The sequence below is a fragment of the Peromyscus maniculatus genome, chromosome 9, assembly GCF_049852395.1.
Source record: "Peromyscus maniculatus bairdii isolate BWxNUB_F1_BW_parent chromosome 9, HU_Pman_BW_mat_3.1, whole genome shotgun sequence".
Lineage (NCBI taxonomy): Eukaryota > Metazoa > Chordata > Mammalia > Rodentia > Cricetidae > Peromyscus > Peromyscus maniculatus.
In genome coordinates this window covers 36,201,731-36,222,819 of record NC_134860.1, presented here as the reverse complement: position 1 = coordinate 36,222,819, position 21,089 = coordinate 36,201,731, and the positions used below count along the sequence as shown (strand labels likewise).

General features: G+C 42.0%; 2 protein-coding genes across 5 annotated transcripts in view; both read left to right on the top strand.

Moving 5' to 3' along the window:
- LOC121832237 (disks large homolog 5-like) overlaps nucleotides 1–21,089 on the top strand; it is a 189,739-nt gene that overhangs the window by 31,800 nt on the left and 136,850 nt on the right. The window lies entirely within an intron of this gene.
- Nucleotides 5,254–13,993, top strand: LOC143267296 (disks large homolog 5-like). 2 transcript variants are annotated; one of them, XM_076544599.1, is made up of 7 exons: nucleotides 5,255–5,806; nucleotides 6,652–6,811; nucleotides 8,653–8,796; nucleotides 9,650–9,830; nucleotides 10,661–10,776; nucleotides 12,689–12,785; nucleotides 12,943–13,993. In XM_076544599.1, the coding sequence occupies exons 1-7, from the start codon at nucleotides 5,590–5,592 to the stop codon at nucleotides 12,952–12,954; spliced, it is 927 nt and encodes a 308-aa protein (XP_076400714.1). In that variant the 5' UTR covers nucleotides 5,255–5,589; the 3' UTR covers nucleotides 12,955–13,993. The 2 variants fall into 2 exon arrangements, with proteins under 2 accessions (XP_076400713.1, XP_076400714.1); XM_076544598.1 differs by having other exon boundaries at nucleotides 5,254–5,806; nucleotides 12,689–13,993.

Genomic DNA, 21,089 nt, shown 5'->3' with positions numbered 1-21,089 from the left:
TCCCCATATCCCCAAATTTTAATAGTAAGGAAACCCATAGAACAGTATATTACATTGAAGTTAATGTTGCTTTATTTTATAGATGAGAAGAATTTAGAACGGCACTTGAGAGGGCAAGACACTACCCAGAGCCATTTTTTTCTGAGACAGGGTTTCTCTGTGTAGCTTTGCACCTTTCCTGGAACTCACTTGGTAGCTCAGGCTGGCCTCGAACTCACAGAATTCTGCCTGTCTCTACATCCCAAGTGCTGGGATTAAAGGTGTGCACCACCACCACCTGACCCCAGAGTCATTTGTTAACAAGGTGATGATGTTTGTGTCAATGGGTGTCTCTGTGTCTTTTTAAATCTGTGATAGAGAAACACATGTTGGGTTTAGGAAAACACAGGATCTCCTGCTCTGGGACAGATATGCTGCTGTTGAGCATGTCATGAATTACTTTCACTTCTCACTGACTTGTGCAAACCCCTGTGACACACGGTGGTTTATTAGCATCGTCTTTACATTAATTTCCCAAGAACAACAGGGCATGAATTGATTTTAGCCCACAGGTCCAGGTAATAGTCCATTTTGGGGATATCGAGGCAGGAACTCAGTCACATCACATCCACAGTCAAGAGCTGAGAGATACAAATGTATCCATGCTGCCTGCTTGCCTCTGCATATGTTCCAGCTTCTACACTGTTACACAGTTCAGGTCCCAGCAATGAAGTGTTTCTGCACACTTTAGGATGAGATCTCCATCTGATTAACAATCTATAAATCTCTAACTTAATCTAAAGATGTGCTCAAAGACAACTTAATCTAAAGAATTCCTCATTGAGGCTCTCTCTTCCCAGGTGACTCTAGTTTGAATAAGTATCAGAATAATTAAAAACTAATACTCACACTACCCCAGCATCATTGTTATGCTTCGTGGCTATAGGTAACATGAAAGAGAAAATTTTAATGAGCTAGCAACATTGAACAACTTCAGTAGACATTTCAGCCATTTGGTGTCCTTCCTACAAACCCAAATAACTCTGATTTCTATTTCTCTTGCTTGCTTTGCAGCCATTTTCTGTAAGCCCCTAGTGATTCCCCGAGCTATTCCAAAGACCTGATACTAGAAGAACTAAAGATACACCACAGTGCTTCACAGGTAAAAATCATTTGAGCTGTTACTAAGTCTTGTGGAAGAAAGAGATCCAATGAAAAATCACTGTTCCTGGTTGTAGACCAGCAAGGTAGATATCCAGGGTGTTCAGGATCTTTCACCCTCCTCCAGATTGATCAAATCCTTTCCAAATCCTGTATTGAGGTGATATTGTCCCCTGTGTAGACAAAGATGATAGTGCTGGTCAGAGGAGCAGGGTTATTACTCCAGAGGGGCAAAGCAAGGTAAAATGTGCAAGGAGTCAGTTCCCTGCTGAGCAGAATGTCAGCTAATGTTTTCTCAGGTCCAGACAGGAAGAGGTAGGGCTCCTTATATAAGAAAAATTTTTTTCTTAAAGTCTTCTCAATGATGGAATGTTCTTCTGGTACCTCCTGACATGAATTAGCCTCAGTGAGAGCTCTGAGAAATCCTTTAGTATAGGCCTTCCAAAGTGAGGTCTAGTATAGTGTTCATGACTGTGAGTAGTAGTCAGATTTAATAAAGTAATGCACTCGACCAGTCCTGGTCCCTTTCTTGGGTACTAATCATTTCATCCATCTCTTGATTAGTATCTGGTAATTTTTACTGTAATAGTAGTAATTTTACTAATCCTAGATACCATATTTGAGATCTCTCTTCATATTCCAGTAACCTTTCCTGGGACTGGGTATAAAAGCTCACAAATGATCCTTAGCATTGCAAAACAATCTCATACTGCCTCCAATTATAGGTGTGCCTTTTATCCCTCTTATCAAAAACTAGATTTTACATTGAGAAGGTTAGAGTTAACATGTATAATACAGTCAGGAAATAAAACAACATCATTCTTGATTCAGTAATATAAGTGACATTGTTTTCACCCCAAAATCTCAGTGATCAGAAAGCATCTTGATGTCTCTTGCTCCAAGTTAAAGATAGGTTTACTCTCCATCTCACATTCATGGGTTTGTTGTCTACATTCAGTTGTTTCATTATTAGGTGGTCTCAGGGATGCTGTACTGGTCAGATCGAAAGCCATCTAGGACTTCATGAATTTCATGGAATAATATAAACATATTTTTGCCTCAAGGTTAAATTATCAGGCCCTCTTCATTGTTTAATTTTTATATCTTTTGACTTAATATATTCTTAGCCTGTGTCTACTTTAAGGCAAAATGCTTTAAGAGAAGCAGAAAAGGATTATTCTTTAAAGTGGAAAAATTAATGGTTAACTTGGATAAATGTAGTATATTGTGTAGATTTACCTTGGTTCCTAAATATTGCCCTTTTATTTTTGAAACTTGCCATTTAATTATTTGACGGTGTTTTACAATAACTGGATCTTGTGGATGGTAAGGGATTTTATTAACATGATTAATATTCCATAAAGTATAAAATTCTTGAAGGTGTTGGCTAGTATAAGCAAGACTATTTCCAGTTTTAAGTTGTAATGGGAGTCTGTGAAAGGACACACATAAAGAGCTATTTGACAAAGTCAAGTTTTAGATAAGATACAACTGTATTTTTGTGGAGGTGCCAGTGGCCCATGCTAAACACAGGTTGTGCTCTGCAACTGACTGGCTAGAGAGAGGCATCATGCATGCCTGTAGCAATCCTATTCTGGGCATAGACATCTAGATAATTGATGGCTCAGAAAGAATAAGTTTAGATAAAAACTACCAAACACTCTAACTTCTGCTGATTATATTTTTGTTTAACACATTTTGGCCTCCAAGGGAATTATAGCAACATGTGATTATTTTTTCTTGTTGGACACTATATTTATATTATCTAGTAGAAAACCCTTTTTTAATATTCACTCTTATTTTTAAACCCAGCTAAGCCTGTTTACATTGTTTTAACTTCTTATGATATACAAATATATAAATGTGAAAGAAGTAAGCTTTACTAATCACAAATTCAAGGAATATGAGTGGTGTCCTGGCTTTCAATTTCTGAAAGACATACAGTTAAAATATCTCCATTGTTTATGTTAAAGACAAGACAAAATTTCTTTTGCTAGCACTGTACACATTGGATGTGTGCATTATTGGACCAGGAATAAGCAGGGAAAGCTCCTACAGTCTCAGTAACAGACAGCTCATGGCACCAAGCCTTTGGTTAAGCCTCCTGCCTGCAGCCTGAGTCAGGACCTCTTCTAGATTTTCTCCTCGGCAAGATTTTTGTTCTGTGTTCTCTGGAGAAAAATGAGTGAGCAGTTCACTATTACTGTCATGTTTTAATAGAATTGAATTTATTACTTTTTTATTTACCTAATTACAAAGCAAGTTCCTTGAAATAAAGGAATAGTGAGAAGTTCCACTGAAACACATCATGAGGGTTATTTCTTTCAGTGTAAAGTCTTTCAGCAAGGTAAACTGTCTGTGTAAACAAACTTCATTCATTTTTAATCATTGCTTTTGGCCTAACCTTGAAAACATGAACAGCATTCTAACTGAAGCTTTTCCCTGTAAAATGAAATAGATTTGTAATTAGTATGACTACAAGCATAGTTTTAGAACACTTTAAAAATTTTAATATTTATATGGTGATCTTCATTAACTTGTATGACCTAATTGTCTTTAACAGTTTACAAAGAGTTGAAAGCTTTTAATATGAATAGGATTTTACAATTTTTATCCCTGTTGAGTTTGAGTTTTAAAAATTTGGATTGAAGATTTAACTTACCATCCCTTAGTCTTAAATATAAAACTTAAATAAATACAGTTCATAGAATTGAATTTTATTTTATATTTTACTCTTTCAGGGTGTACCATTATAGAATATCACAGTTTCTTATATGACTCAGTTTATGCAGAGAGATTAAAGCTGAACAAAGTTGGGAAAGACATTATAATATCTTCAAGTGCATTTCTGCTAGCCTAAATAGACCTTAGGTATTTAAGAACTTATTTATCAAATATACCATATTTATCAGTCACATATTTGTTTCTTATTTAAATTTTTCCAGAATCCTGGTGTTCAAAGTTAGCAATACATAAGTGGTTAGATAACATCTTTTGAGTCAGGTTCATCTATCCTGAGTAGATTTATATTTCCTTAGGGAAATCTCATGATATTAAATTCCATGTTTCTCCAAAATATTTTGAGGAACTGTTACTGCCTATTTAGTCTATAAAGGAGATATAATAATAACCAAAGGGAAGAGTAGGAATTATAACTTTCATATTTGCTGCCTATATATGGATTTTTAAAGTGATAACCTTTGATTACAAGTTTAGCTGATTTTTGTTATACATTAAACAAATTGTAACCATGTCCCAGGAATTTACAAATCCAAAGTTAAAGAAAGTATATGTCTTAATATACTATTTTTTGAGGTAGGGGGCAAAGAAATTAAGGGATAAAATGTGTTAGAGCACAAAGTCGATAGAGCTTAGAGATTTTCATCTCTTCATTACACTTTTTTAAAATTTATCACACTTTTGTAACAATTCTTTTCTATCAGGTTAAGCCAGTTTCCATTTTTAGTTTAACTCTATCCTTTATGTGCAAATATATACATGAAGTGAGTTAAAAATAACTTATGACTGAGCAATGTCTAATAAAAACTGATGGAATATAGTAAGATTTTACTGTTGAGCTGTACAGTCAGGGGAAAGTACTATCCATTTGAGGAGTGTGAAGAATTTGTGTATAAAATATATGCTCCTGGTCTTTTGAAGAACTATCTGTAAAATCACTAAGAGCAAACTCTACAGGACTTTTAGATATAATTTTGTGACATACCCATTGAGTATTTTCAAAAACTCTTAAAAGTTGATGTACTGGGTAGTGATTATCTATAGGTCCTGAGTAACATGATAATGCAATCTGCCAGTGGTCATCAAATTATTTGTTTGTTTGTTTGTTTTTCAAGACAGGGTTTCCCTGTGTAGGTTTACATCTTTCTTGGAACTCACTTGGTATCCCAGGCTCGCCTTGAACGCACAGAGATCCACCAGCATCTGCCTCCCAAGTTCTGGGATTAAAGGCATGTGCCACCACTGCCTGTTATCAACTTAAATTAAATAAGCTGCATATTATCTGCTGGCAGTTATTTCTGTAGGTTCCATACCAGGAAGTTGTTTAAAAAGTATCCTTTCGATTATCATTAAGTCTATCATTTGTTGATAATAAGGAGATGCAGGTACTTGTGGAGAATCATATCCCACATCAATGTCTATAATACTGTTACCTTCTGGACATATACTTTCAGTAGGAGATGAACACTCACTTTCTTTCCCACATGGAAGTACTGACGCATTTCCAAACAATCAGAAAGCAATCTCTGGCTATGGAATAAAAGGGTGCTGAAAGATTTCTCTTGAGTCCTAGGAGAGATTCCTAGAATGGGAAACCTAACTTCTGGTGAGTTATGAAGACATCTGATTAGCAGGAAGGCAATGTCAGTTCCCCCATGACATCAGGGGGTCTCATGCCTAGACATTCTATTGTATCCTGGAGACCTTAGAATGTTTTCTGATGTCACCTGTGTTGTAGCAACACCAACTGCCTTTGGACAGTTGGTTCAGTGCCCTTACAGTTCAGCCATGAACATGTTGGCACGACTCAGGCGCCTATTGGGTAGAGAGAATGGAGAGGGAAGAGAGAGCAGAGAGGGGCAGACACAAGTTGGCCTTCAGCCTCCATGTAAAAGATCAAGAAGGAAATGGTCCAGAAGATGGTACAGTAAGTTCTGGGCAGGAAATTGGGATCTACTTCCTGTAGGACATGGGCTTGAGCAGAATCTTCCAGTGATGGGACACAGGAGGTAGGAGTCTCTGGGAACCAACTGGACTTCCCTGCTTGTCATGGCTCCTGAAATTCAAAGATTCCAGAAGATTAATTTGTCTGTCCCAGAAGTCAGGAGCAAGTAAGGCCAAAGCTGTTGTGCTGGGAGCTCTTGCCTTTCCATCCTACAGGAGGGCAGGGGTTGAGAGGGTACAAAAGAGCCAGTATTAGGGTAGGAGGTGGTGTGCCCAGAAAAAGGCATGTCATCAGTGTACTTCAAGCTCAGTGGCTTCATTTATTTACTTCCCACCAGCCCTGTGTATCCACTGTTAATACTGTGAAGTCATGTTGAGAGTGGCGACCATGTTCTGCCCCTGTGTGGCTTCTCCATTTTTGCCATGTGCCTAGAGTGACCTGTCAGGATAGTTAGGCATCTTTAATGACCTGAGTGCTTGTGGACTGTGTCAATTTTATCTTGGCTTTAAAGCCAAGACTAGTGAATGCTGCAGCCAAGTTGAATGCAGAGTCCAGGGCTGTTAATAACCCTGAGGAAGCTCTCTCCAGAGTTACCTGAAGCATGTACTAAAGGAGCAGATGAAGTCAGCTGGCTGAGACACCTATCTCCTGTCAGAGAGATGGGAGACCTGAGATGCCCAGCGGGAGCATCTCAATCCAGGGCAAAATTCTTTGGGGTGTCACTGAATCGCTTGCTTACATCCTTTCTCAAACATCTTCTTAGGTCTCAGGGTGACCTGTTCATGTCTTGTCACAATGCAAATTCACTTGTGTTCATCTACCCACAGGGACCTCCAAGGAGCCACCACCCACTCCAACCCACCTCACAAAGAGGCAAGTGAAGCAGAAGGTGGAGAGTCTGACCACTCAGCTCCGGGAGATGACCGCCCAAAGGAATGATCTGAGAGATCGGCTCATCTTAGTAACCGAAGGATCCTTGGACAAGAGGTATTTACTCTTTCAAACTCCATGGTGACTGTCTTGGTTCTACAATATCACCCTTAGTTTATTTTGTCTAAGAAATGGGCTTCTGGGAGGTTGGGGGCACCTTCACGGTGTCCCTTTGCCCAACATCATTTCCCTAAATGCTTCCCTGAAGCAAAACCTGACATATGGGCAGGAGTGAGATGGGGATATTAGACTGCTCTGCTTTCTCCAAATGAAAACCAGAGCCTGTGGCCTGAATCACATAACTCAGGGATTGAGGCAGTAATGTGTGAGTTCCCAACATACATTTGGAGAGATCCTGTCAAGTGGTGGTGGCTAGTGTAAGAATGCTGTCATTTTTTTTACTTGCCTGGCAAGACATTGTGTGCTGGATGCTTCTAGTAGTGTTGTGGCTGCATCGTGACAACCCCCCCCCCCCCATCAAGACCACCACAGAGCCGATAACTGATGCAAAACACACTGAGGTTTATTGATAACAAAGAAACCCATGCTTAGACTGCATCCAACTGATGTAGGAGGACAGACCTGAGATCTCAGGGTGAGGGGTTTTTAAAGAGAAAAACCACAAACAGGGTGGTACAAGCCTTGGTGTCCTATGATTGGTTGAGGGTGTGTAACCTTTGAATTTACTGGTTGGGGGTTACAGTTATCATTTGGGGGCATCTTGGACAAGTCCCAGTCTTTGTCCTTGAGCTGCCATGGGGGATGGCTGGCCTTGCATGTACTGACTGTGGGGCCTGACTCAGTGGCTCAGGCTCTGTCCTTGAGCTGCCATGGAGGCTGGTGGCCCTCACACGTTCACACTGACCCATACACATAGCTCTAAGTTGGTAAGAGGTCCCAGACATTAAACAACTGGCTGAGCTTTGAGCAGTCAGAGTACGTGCAGAAAGGAGCTACTGCAAGGACTATGTCTTTTGTTCATGGCCCTTCCAGAGACTGCTTGTTCAAGTCTCAGGAAACTGAAACTGAGGCCTGATCTCTGAGAGAAGACTGAGCAGCCTGTTATGGCATCTGCTAGGTCTTTTCAGTAGCAGCTGGAGAGGCCTGGTTCCACATCTTAATATGTGGTAGCAAGGCCTGTTACTGATGTCTGCTGCTCTTGGTCCTCTCTGAGATGACACAATTGCATGTATTAATTTGGCAACTCAATGAGAGCATTCTATCACTTTTCCCTCTCTCAGCTTCTCTCTCTCACTTTCTCTCTATGTCTCCCTGTCTCTCCCTCTCCTCCATCTTTCTGTATCTATGTGTTTGTGTGTTTGTGCATATGTCCCTCTTCACCCTGCAATCAATGGTCTATGGTTGAGCATGAAGTGTTGCTCGTCTCAGTATCTAGGTGTTGTCTACATGGTGTACTGGGAGCCCCATTTTGAGCAGCATAGCACTTTGCCAGTGTGTTCACCTTGGTAACAACTAGAATGCCCTGGAGGTATTTAAGAAGCTGTAATAATATTGAGTCCCATCCTAAGAAATATTCATGATATGATTTTAACCTCCATATCAGTATAAGGACCCTGGAATGAGCATCTCTTATTTGAAGACAGCAGAAACATCACAGTTTCTGGTGGGACCAGACCTGTGATAGACTCGTGGGAACTCCATACCAAGCTGTCTGTGCAGGACTCCTGAGGGAGCTCATTCAGTCCCAGCTGCATCCCTCTTAATATCCTGCCTCTGCTGGCCTGGGACCAGAAGAGCAAGGGTCATAAGCAGCTGGAAGTCCCAGTACATAGGAGCCAGGCTGTGGTATTTCATTAAATTCCGTAATATAGAACACACACTGAATTTATGTGATCCTTGAGGCCTATATTCATGGAATTCTTTGCATCTGGGTCCAGGCCCTACCACAGGCCAAATCCTTTCTATGAAAAGCTCAAGATGCAACATCAGCAGGTCATGTCAGACCTGCAGAATTTTGAGAATGAGAATATGGAGGCCGCACAGAAGCTCAGAGAGCTGACCAAGGAGAAAGTCTTCCTTTGGTAAGTGTTTGTCTTGGTAGGGACCCCAACTGTTGTACAATTGCTAACTGTGAACTCTGAACTTTGTCTCTGGACTGCAGGGTCTGCAGATGTGCTTCTAGTTTTTCTGCTTCTTAGCCAAGATCATTAGTAAACAGCCTTTGGACTTAGGCCTCTTTACTCTGTTTTGCTGAGGGTTAAAGAGACTGTTAGCTCCTCTAGCACCATATTGCCATACTCTGTAGACTCCATATCACAGGTTATCAACCTTCCTAATGCTGTGACACTTCAATACATTCCTTCATTGTTTTGATGACTCCAAACCATAAAATTATATTGTAGTTATGTCTTAAATTTATTGTGCTACTGTTATGAATTTTAATGTAAATGTCTACATAGGACATCTATTAATGTCCCTTGTGAAAGGCTCCTAGATCCCAAAGGGTTCACACCCCACATTCTGAGAAGCACTGGTTAGGTAGAAGAGCAATTGGCATCACCAGAGGGTTGTCTGGCAGGGGCTGACTGCTATGGGATCCACGCACCCTCTGGGTCTCCTTCTTCCCCAAGTGTACTTGCACATTGCCTGCTGGTGTTTCCTCATGACAGTGGACTGATTAGGACAGGTGGGGTATTCCTCTTGTTTATGGAAGTGCATGAATTTCTGTTATTTTGGAGGATTTTGAGAAAGAGTTTGATTTTTGTAGGAAATAACTGTTCTCTGCTTTTGGCCTTGAGTGCCACTCTCATTGCTGTTGAAGGTGCTTGTTTACATCTTCCTGTGAACCTGGGATAGGGTTGGGTTGTTGAGGCATGGAGTCTTGGGTGACCAGAGGCAGCTGGCATGTTCTTACTATTTGGAGTGTATTTCCAGTGATCTGGAGAGCCGGCTCCTGATGGAGCAGAGTCAGCAGATGAAGAAGTTGGACATGCTGAGGCTAGAGAAGGAGAAATTACTGGAGGAATGGGCCCTGCTCAAGCACCACTTGGGTGAATTGAAAGTGCTCAATAAGGACCAAGAAGAGAACAGTGACCTCCAGAACAAGGAACAGCAGGTAGGGACAGGCAGCTGGGTCACAGTTAGGTCCAGAACCATTTACTTATGTAACCTTAACCAGTCTACCCATCCAGACACCTGTGCTTTTTCTCATCACTTTCCTCATCCATACACCCATTCATCCACCCACTTCATGACATTAAATTGTTCATTCTGTGTCTGTGCATTAGTATTTCTGGGAAGTGAGCGTCCTCTGAGAATCTAGGTCATTGGCATGCAATTCCTGATGCTCTGATTGAAGCTGTAGTCAAAAGGGGCAAACAGGTCAATCACTCATCACACAGCTACCTGTCATTGGGATAGAAGGATTGCTATACACAGACTTGAGTTCAAGAGTAAAAAATTCTCTAACCACCTCCACACAGACTGACCAAGTAGAGTATGCTCCCCTAGACCATTTTAGTTCCCAAGGAATGAAAGCTGAGTTTTGGGATTTTCCTAAAGGCCGCTGTGCTTATTCTAAAGATACCTGCTCCTCTATCACTTGGTTGTTTTTGTCTCACTTCTTTCTGTCTGTCTGTCTGTCTGTCTGTCTGTCTGTCTGTCTGTCTGTGGTGTCTGTGTGTGTGTGTGTGTGTGTGTGTGTGTGTGTGTGTGTGTGTATTGCATGTGGATGACAGCTAGAGGAGCCCACTGGGTTTCTCTCTGTCAGTCTCTGTCTTATGAACTTGAAGCAGGCTTTCTTATGTCCCCATGAGCTTGAAATTTGGTGAGACTGACTGACCAGCAAGCTTTTGGGATCCTTTCTGTGTGCTTGCACTTTTGTGAAAATGTATTAACTATACTATACTCAAGCCTCCACTAAAGACACAATCTTCTAATGAACAGGAGCAGCAAAGAATGGAGGAGAGACTCCAGAGCTTGCTGAAGCAGAGGGAGCTGGTCTCACAGCAATTGCACTTGGCAATAAAACTGCAGCATCATTTGACTGTCTCCCAGATGAGGTAGGAACCCAGGCTGAAGTTGGGGTATGGATCCAATTGGGTCCCCTATGCTAGGGCTCTCAATCCTTTGTGGGCTTTTGCTTATCAGCAAGACTCCCCACTCCAAGCAAGGGTAGTCCAACTCAGAACTCAGTGTATTATGCTGGTCCCATCAATAAGAACTTTTATCCAGCAAACAATATGTTTGATACTTCTTGTATCTGTAGACTTATGCCCCATGCCTCCCTTCTGATGTCTCTGGTATGTTCTGAGCAGGCTTTCCTTGAACTCACAGAGCTCTACCTGCTTATGCCTCATAAGTGATGGGAAATAAAGGTGTGTGTCACCATATCTGAAATTACATCTTTATTCAGGAATATCACCTGTAGGGATGAGATTCAAACCCTTGTCACTATTTTATGTAACACTTATTGTCTTCATTGTTTCGGGATTTCCCATGTAAAGTGTACTGGGGATATAATAAGTTTAGTCATTGGCAGGATGAACCCAAGCAGATGTCTCTGCTGAGGATTGTTCAGAACCTTCACAGAGTGTTGTGTAACAGCCTCCTCTAGAGTACCAGGATGTAGATTCCCAGGTGTAGGCCTAAGGATAACACAGCTGTTTTTGTTTATTGCCAGAGACCATGCAGTGACAATATTCTTAGACACATGACTCAAGAAATGCTGCTCTAGTATGACAGGCTCCATCTTGCATATTACCTGGGTTTAAGGTGCCTTCTAAGCAGGAGGCCTGATCATTTCACATGATCTTATTCAGCTGTCTAGTTTGCAAAGTTGTATTAAGTCTATGTATAAAAATGAGATGGTCTTTTTTAAATTAATTTTTATTCATTTTTCATACTAACCACAGATCCCCCTTTCTTCCCTCCTCCCACTCTCCACCCAACTTCTCCTCCCACCCTTCATCCCCTCGTCCAACAAGATAAGTTCTCCCATGGTGGCACAGCTAAGCCTGGTTAATTCTGTTGAGGCAGGACCAAGCCCCTCCCCGTTTTATCAAGCAAGAGCAAGGTGTTCAACCTTAGGTAGTGGGATCCAAAAAGACAGCTCATGCACCAGTATAGATCCTGATCACACTTCCAGGGGCCCCTCAAACAGACCTAGCTATACGACTGTCTCCCATATGTACAGGGTCTAAACCAGTCCCATGCAGGTTCCACAGCTGTAGATCTAAATTTCCTGAGTTCCTTTGAGCTTGGTTCAGTTGTTTCTGTAGATTTCCCCATCAAGGTCTTTACGATGCTTGCTCATGTAATCCCTTTAAAAAGAATAGAAGGAAAACAACTTGAAATTTTAGGTTTTCTATTTCAACCTGTGACAGCATTATACAATATGGAGAGAAAAATAAAATATCAATTAAAAATCAGGAATAGTGACAGGTGTGTGTGTGATGGTGAATGTCTTTAATTCAAACTCTTTGGGAGCACAGGCAGGAAATCTGTGGCCTTTTGTAGCTATCCTAGAACATGCATCAAGTAAGCCAGAGATGCACATTATAACTCTGCCTAGAAAGAAATAAACAGAAATTGGAGAAGGAAAAAAATGAGGTGGTTGTTAAGAAACTCATCATGAACAATCTGTGCATATCCACTGTGCTGTTATGTATGAATTTAATATGGTATTCCTTTTGTTTAAAATGATGTCCTTAGACTGTAGGAAAATGTCCTGTTCTTTCTCTTAGAGCACAGTACATAAAGTACTCAGATCAACATCTGATACTTGTTAAGGGCAATAAATAATTCAAGGCCCAGCTATTGTGTGACACTTATTCCTTAGGGGTACAAACAATGACTGCTGCCAAAGATCATTGTTGACTCTCCAGCACAATTGAGTTCTTCTGATATCACAGACTGACAGGTGACATGGTGGATCCCCACCAGGACTCTGTGCTTACTAACTTCCTCCTCTAGGTCAGAAAAACTACATGATCTGGAACAGTCCACAGCTCAGGATGAGAGCCTCCTGCCAACAGAGCTGCTGCAGCAGAGCACTAAGTGTCATAAGCAAGTGAGCCACCATGACATCCCATCCCCAGCAACATGGCATTTGTGGGGTGGAGTTCTTCCTTGATTCCAGTTTCCTCTGTGTAATAAGCCCTGAATTTGTCTAACCAGAAAACCAGCAAGGCTGTTGTTGGATCTGATTACCTTTTCTTCTCTCACAGCACCCTTTATGAGAACTGAGGAGGTTGAAGGAATCCATAGTCAACTGGAACCCCTGACATTCTCCACTCTAGGATCAAGGCATCCTCAGAACAAGACATGTACTACAGGTTGTCAAATCACCAGTGAGGCAAATATCATCTGCCCTACATGTGGTCCCTCTATAATCTGATCCATGTGTCTGTTGATTCACTAGTTATGGAGTAAAGAAATCATCAAGAAGATTACTGAGTTTCAAAAAAAAAACACCAAGAATTATGCAGAAAAAACTGACATCTACCAGCAAGTGTTCCCTGTGAGAGCCACAACAACATGGAGAGAGAATATGTTTCTGCTCATAGTCACTCTGAAAGTTTATTGCTACAAACTTTTGTGAGCTGACTGAGTCCTCGGCCCTTCGTATGTGGAGGGAGATATGTCAATGGAGACTATGTTGATTTCATGCTGCTATCCAGGCAGACCACACAAAGGAAGCATCATATTCTCACTCCAGTCCAGTCCTGAGCTACTCAATATCGTGCACCTGTGATGGTGAAGTGAATTGTTCTGAGAAATTATTTAGGAAGGATGCCACCATGAGCTTTTATGTCTTGAAGAGCAGATGCTCCCATGTTCTTTTTTGTCTTGAATCAGCACACAGACACATGTTAGCTGACAGAATCATATAGTGGCCAACATAGCATAAGATCAACTTTGGCAATGGCCTAACCTAAGAGCCCAAAAGTGGCATGACTAGACTTGTCTTGAAGAGATTATTTCAATTCAGGGTTGTCTTCCAACTTGTGTCCAAAGCCAGCCAAGGGGTGTAGGACAGTGCACTGCATGATGAGAATGCTTCTTAGTGTAAATAGTTTTGGTTTGTTTTTGGGTTTGCATGAATTTATCTTGTGTTCTTTGTTTTGTTTTGCTGGTTTGTTACTGTTTGCTTCTTTTGTTCTTTCTTGATTTTATATATTGCTAAGGCTATACACTGGATATACTAAGTGCCCTTTTAAGCCCCTATTCAATCAAATCTCTGTAATTTCACAAATAAAAAAGTAACTTCCAACTCTTCATTTTTTTAAAAAAAATTTTTATTCAATTTACATACCAAGCACAGGTCCACCTCCCATCCCTCCTCCCTCTCCCTCCCACCTTCCCCTCTACCTCTCTATCCCTCCTCCAACAGGGTAAGTTCTCCCATGGGGGACAGCTAACCCTGGTACATTCTCTTCATTCTGAAAGTAGCTTTGTAGTCAGGTGTGGTGTCACACTCCTGTAACCTTAGAACTCAACAGGCAGAGATGGATCTCTGCAAGTTCTAGGAGCCTTAGGCTATATTGTGAGTTCCCAGCCAGACAGGCTTACAAACCAAGATGGTGTCTTGGGTGTGAAAAAGATCCATGTTAAACACCTGACTTCACATGTCTAGCTACTCCAAAAAGTGGAAAATAGATACACATATGTTCATGACATGATCATTCATATCAGATTTTTCAGAAATACATCTATGTTTTCTAATGCATCTCAGGAAATGAGAACATTCGTTACAGGAGTATAGAAGAAATGAGGATCCCTCGAGACCCGGGTACTGAAAGGCACCCCCACCGAGACAAGGAATTGCTGCAGAGAGAAAACTGGTGCCACATGTTGCCAGCACTTACCTGGAGTGACTGAAACCCTGAGATGTTCAGAGGGATTTGTCTGACAGACCCAAACATCCTGCATCTTGGCCCAACACTGTGTCCTCTTGAATATGGGCTGATATGCCCAGGGTAGTCCTGAATGGTGTGACAGTGGATTTTCCTTTCCAGCCCTACCAATTTCAACAGGAGTACATGACCACGGTGCTTGAATGTCTCCAGAAGGAAGTAAATGGCATCCCAGAGAGCCCCACAGGCACTGGGAAGATGCTCTGCCACCTCTGCACTACATTGGCCTGGACGGAACATCTCCGTGATGCTGTTTTTCCCCTAAAGATTGCTGAGAGAGCTCAAGGTGAACTCTTTGCCAATCGGTCTTTGTCATCCTGGAATGCTGCTACTACCTGTGGAGACCCGATAGCTTGCTAAACAGACATCCCAAAATCATCTATGCTTCTAGAACACACGCATAGCTAACTCAGGTCATCAGTGAGCTTTGGAATACTTCCTACTGGGCCAAGGTGTGTGTGCTGGGCTCCCAGGAGCAGCTTTGTATTCACCCTGAAGTGAAGCAGGAGAGTAACCACATGCAGATTCATTTATGCTGCAAAAAGGTAGCAAGTCCCTCCTGCCATTTCTACAACAATGAAGAAGAGTAAAGTCTGGAGCAGGAGTTGTCTACCCCCATCCTGGACATTGAAGACCTTGTCAAGAATGGAAGCAAACACAAGTGAGGCCATGGCTGTTCTATCCTTCTTTGATAGGCTCTTATATGGGAAGCACAATATGTTTGCTTTTCTATTTATGAAACTAATAATGTAAAAAGGATTTAAGCAGTTCTGAGTAATATAAAGTGAAAATTATGAAATCAGTTCCTGTTCCCTGTCTCTTGGCCCACTCCAGGATGACCATTGTGAACAGTGTCTGTGTGTACAAGCACAGTTTTGTTTGTGCTTATTCTCCAAATGCTCTCTGACTTAGTGCACCATGGATGGCCTTCTTTTTTGGGTATATGAAGCTTAACTCCCTTCCTTCTGAGGATAGCAAATCTATGGGGTTTTGTTTGTTTTATTTGAGACAGAGTCTCATATAGTCCATGCTGACTTCCAAGATTTGCTACAGAACTGAGAATGACCCTGAACTGGTCCTCTTGACTCTACCTCTCATGTGTTGGGATAATAGGTGTGCACTGCCAAGCCTGCTTATACATCTATGACTTTTGTAGCTTTGCAGATTGAAGTGGTGATAATAAAAACTTCAATAGCAGAAAGAAAGAAATGAGGAAACCTATAGCTGTCTGCCTTTCTTTTCCTGAAATACACCACTAGTGACAGTGGCAATGCAGGGCCAGTAACCTTCTAAGACTATTGAGATGTGGTCTTTTTCATGTGCTGTTGCCTTGACTATTAATTTTGCATGGAATTCTTTGAGATTCATTAACTTGTATTTATGTATATGGATATTTTGCCTGCTTTCTCTGCACCACAAGCAATCAGATTACACTGAAGCCAGAAAGGGCAGTGGATTCCACGTGGAACTGGAGTTACAGAAGACTGTTAGCTACCCTGTGGGTCCTCTGTGAGAGCTACTCTAAAAGGATGAATGATCCCTCCGGTTCCTGCACTTGACTTTTGTCCTTCCGGACTTCTAGTGTATTAGTTGGACAGGATTACACCCAACTAAAGAGAGACATTTCTGTAGAATTGTATGGACAGGACAATGAGGTAGGTGTGGGATGCCAGGCATTCAAGCAGAGTGCTCCCAGGATAAGGATCATTGCTCAGCATCTCTTATTGTCAGAGTTGGGGCAGTTATGTCACCTCTCATTTAGACAGCAATGCAGAGTAGGCCCATCAGATGAAATGCAGACTTTTAAGATCCTCCTGGGGATAGAGATGGGGTAAGATGTACCTGTGATGCACCAGCTAAGCAGTGTTAAGTGGAAACTTCACATTTACCTGGGTGGATGGAACCTGCAGCAAAGCCACATGCCTCTGGTGGAGAGTGTGTCTCTGCAAGGCTTGAAAGGGAGACGAATGGTTGATGCTACTCTTTTACCACAGCAGAAGTCACAGTGCATTGAGGAAAGGTTTCTTTCAGATTGAGGCTTTTTTCTTCTGAAGTTTTCCTGGAATGGATCTGACCTGCGACTCACAGTTAGTCAGAGAGTTAATGTGTGAAGGAATTATCCTTGTAAGTTCCAGTCTCTTTCTCTCAAACCACAGCTTTTAAGATCTCTAAAGACAGAGAAGCATGTGATTCATTTCAGTTCCTCCCTTTCATGGGTCACTTTCTCATTCTGCACTGACTCTGACACAGAACCTGTAGACACACTGGAACCAGCTAAGACTTCATTCATCCTACACTACCATTCACCAACTTGTGGCATGTGTCTTCCTGTCCATCTATCATTATTGGTAAGGAGCCTATGTTCAGCCATGCCTTATTCCATGTGAATCCTCAGCATTGTTCTTGGCTCTTATGATAAATGCTACCAGATAGATTACATGGCTTCTTCTCCTTGCATTTGTTCAGATCAGCCTTTACTATCAGCCTTTCTCAGACTAAACTGCAGAGTGTGTAATGTGGACTGGGGCACTTCTTCTGTCTCAGATAAGCATGTGTACTCTTTTAAAGTTTCTGTCAGCAACTCAAGTGGACCATTCTTATGGGGGCTAAATTGACAGTTAAAGCTCCTCTTGATTTCTGCCCTCTAGTAGTTGTAGCAGATGAATGGAGTTATAAGACAGGAATATAACTCAGAGACAGAATACTTGCCTAGCAAATACATGTGCTTAGTTCAATCTTAGTCCATTAGGGATGATGGGGATGTAAAATGAACACTGGTACATCCTATGGAGTGTCATACAGTGAATTGGAGGTTTCCTAGAAGCTTCTAAACTCCTCCCACCTCCATTTCCTCCCTTTAGTTAACTGTGGCAAACATCCATTTTGAGGATGAATATTTCCAGGATAGGACATATATACACAGAGACCATAAACATGGATATGTAGCATGTTAAAATCTGTGGTTTGGGTGATGGACTGGAAAATGACCAAGCAGGTAAAGATAATGCAGACAAGCCTAGAGACATGCAATTGTACCCCTGAGACCCACCTTACTGATGGAGAGAATAAAATGTGCCACAAATTGTTCTCTGAATGGTATGTAGTTGGGGGTTCCAGGTCTTGGCCTACTGAAGCTAAGACAACTGGCTTCCCATTTCTCATTTGTGCTATAATCTCTCTAACTGATGCACACATATAAATATATTTTATGTATTTCATTTGAGTGATTTGGGATGTTTTCTTATTTTATCTTGGCTACACAAATCATAGAAATAAAGAAGGTCAATAGCAAAACATCATGAGAGAAACAGATTAAGAGAATGTGGTCATCTCAAGTTTGTAGATTTGCTAAGACCTTTGTTACTCTCCAAATGCCCCAACACATCTTCTATAGATGCTTGGCTAACCATGATTTATTGTGTCCTTATTTTCTCCAAGAACCCATACATTGTGGCAAATGCAAGACAGTCTCTACACTTGTCCATGCCAAACTGGAACTGACTGACTCCTCAAATGAGGATAACGTGTTCTGAATGTTTCAAAATTGGTCCAGGTCCTTCTGTTGTCATCCACATTCCTCTTAGCTATGAGCAGTCTATACATCACCCAGAGCCAAGGAATCCACAGAATCAGCACTCCTGAGTATGACCCTGGGATGAACATGGTGAGAGTAGAGAACCAATGGCTGCAACTTGTCCATTGACCTACATCCATGCTCTGCACATGTGTGCAAACACATATATAAGTATACAGATGAGTAAATGTAATAAAAGTTTTTGAGGACAGAATTCCATACCAGGCAGCTCTCAAACTTTTCTTTTCGAGTGACACAGACATTTATGGCGAAATCATGAAGGAAAACCATGTTTTCCTTGAGATTTTTAAACAAATGTTCCATGAAAGAAGGTGAGGCTGCCAGAATGATTCTAGGGAGACCATTCCCCACCAGACCCCAGCTTCAGGTGTAGCCTGACTTCCCAACAAGACAGAATACCTTTTCCTCCAGTGCTGTAGGTATCCAGGATACCTCCCTTCACTGCTTCAGGTATGGTCTGACTTCCCAAAAAGTCAGGTTACTTTTCCCTCTGGAGCTGTAACACTTGCACCACCTTCAACAGCAAACGTGTTACCTGCCTGGAGGCCAGGGTCCATGCAGAAATAAAAAGGAAAGTAACCAGACCTCCTGAGTGCTCAAAGTAAGAGGAAAGATGTTCTATGGCTACTGAACTGAGATTAGAGGGTACAGGAGCGGGGGTGGGGAGGGAGGAGTATTAGGTGGTTCCAAAAAAAGCAAATGCATTTTTCTCCTACAATAATTAAGTTCAACATTATCATTCTATTTTATAGATAAGACAACTGAGCCATCCAGATATACATAGATGCTTATGCTGATGATGAGATCAACCTTGCATTATAAACATGGGCGTTGTGTTGGTTCAAATAAGATTGATCCCTGTAGTAGGACAGGCCCATAGGTTCGAGGAAATTGGCTCAAAGCAGTTGCCAAGGCATGCACATAATGTACTTCCTTATGAGCCACTCTGGAGTCTGCCTGAGGGCCTACCAACTGTCAATTTCAGAGTTCCTGGTCACTGTCAGAGTTCCTGATCATGTGGAGTCTGACCCAGGCCCTAACAACAGGCACTGTCAGAGTTCCTGATTACAGTCAGAGTTCCTGATCATGTTCAGCCAACGAGGGACAACCATGTAATGCCACAAGATTGGAACACAGACTGGTTTCTGGGAGGAGGGTATATAAGGCCTTCTCTGTTACTGATTAAAGGAGTCTGATGTCTCCCTTCCATTGACTCCCAGTGTCTGTGTCATTGACACAACTTCTTCTAACCCCCTCTTTCCAGGGAGCACTTAGGATCCAGCAACAGATCCCTATATTCAGCTCATATACGTGAATGCTTAGTCATTAGGGAGTGGTGTCACTTGAGAAGGATTAGGATGTGTGGCCTTGTTGGAGAAAGTGTTTCACTAGGGGATGGGCTTTGAGGTCTCAGAAGCCAGGAGTAGTCCAGTTCTCTCTTGGCAGATCAGGATGTAGCTCTCAGCTACTGCTACAGCAGCATTGGTGCCACCATGACAGTAATGGAGTAAATCTCTGAATCTGTAAGCTAGCCCACAATTAAATCCTTTCTTTTATCAGAGTTGACTTGGTCATGATGTCTCTTCACAGCAATAGTACAGGGACTTAGAGAGGAACCTTTACAAAATCTTCTATCCTAAATTTCTTTGCTTGAGTCCATAGGGAAGAGAATTGCAGCTGCTATCTTGTACCTCAGTTGTGGAAGATCCTAATCCAGCATAATTATTGGTGTTGTGGCAAACCACCACCTGCCACCACTTTCGGGGATTAGAGAGAGTTTGCAAACCTCCCTCAGTTTGGACCTTCATTGAACTGGACCAGTAGTTCATTCTTCAGTGACCTGTTACTTATGGGGAGGTGCTGGGGGATTGGGATTATAGCTGTAGTCATTAGTACCATTTTAGTACCTTAATGCTGTGCTGGAGAAGACACATCCTTGTCTGATGCTCATTCTCTACCTGAAAGGAATCACTGAGCCTCGGTAAACCTCAGAGAGTACAGTGGATGGGAGTGCCTAGCAGCTCCGTAAGCCTTCCTGCACCCCATCTTATTTCAGCTCATTGAGTGGGGCTAGGATCTGGTTGAACCCAGTGCTCCATCTGTGTCTATCTGGTGACACTTTCTCATCTTTCCCCTTGGCCATGGAGAAGCTCCTGGAAAAGGCACATTGGCTTCAGGGAGGTGAGGACTGTACCATGTGACATTAGCAATTCCTTCCTTGGACAATCTCTTGTATCCTGGAGAGCTCTGTCATCATCTGGTGATGAGATGTCACCAGTGTTGTGGAGACACCCATGACCCTTAGGGCATTTGTCCAGTGCCTATAAGACTCAACCAAAGACATGTTAGAGAAAAGACTGAGCAGACTACTAGAGAGATAGAATGGAGAGCACAAGGAGACCAGGGACACACAGAAGGAAGCTGGCATTTGGTCTCATGTAAAACAGCAAAAAAATAGATGTTCCAGGGGAATGCACAGTGATTACTGGGCAGGAGATAGGGAGCTTCCTGGAGGAGTTGGACATTCCCTGGGCCTCCCAGGAGTAAGGCTCAGCAGCTCCTCTGGGAAGTAACGAGCCTATCCTTCTCTGAGTTTCTAAAAAGCAGACCCAGAGTTAGGGATTTCTGATGTTTAGTTTGGCAGAGAGTCAGGAGTTGACAGCCTGCTCTGCTGGAGGTATTCTGCTTTCCCTCTGAGTGAGGAAGGAATCAGGGGAACTATTTTGCTATCATCACTGCTCTTCATCCCCACTCCATTTCTTTAGGAATTGTTGTACTAAAAATAGGGAGAGGAAACTGCCCTGGCAAAGCTTAAGGTTTTCACACTTCACTTCACAACCACTAGCAGGGTAGGAGTCCCCAG

Coding starts and splice junctions, on each gene's coding strand:
- LOC143267296 (XM_076544598.1), top strand. CDS start 5,590: ATGTTTTCTGATGTCACCTGTGTTGTAGCAACACCAACTGCCTTTGGA. Junction 8,797..9,649: donor AAGGAGAAAGTCTTCCTTTG/GTAAGTGTTTGT, acceptor GTGTATTTCCAG/TGATCTGGAGAGCCGGCTCC. Junction 10,777..12,688: donor TTGACTGTCTCCCAGATGAG/GTAGGAACCCAG, acceptor TTCCTCCTCTAG/GTCAGAAAAACTACATGATC.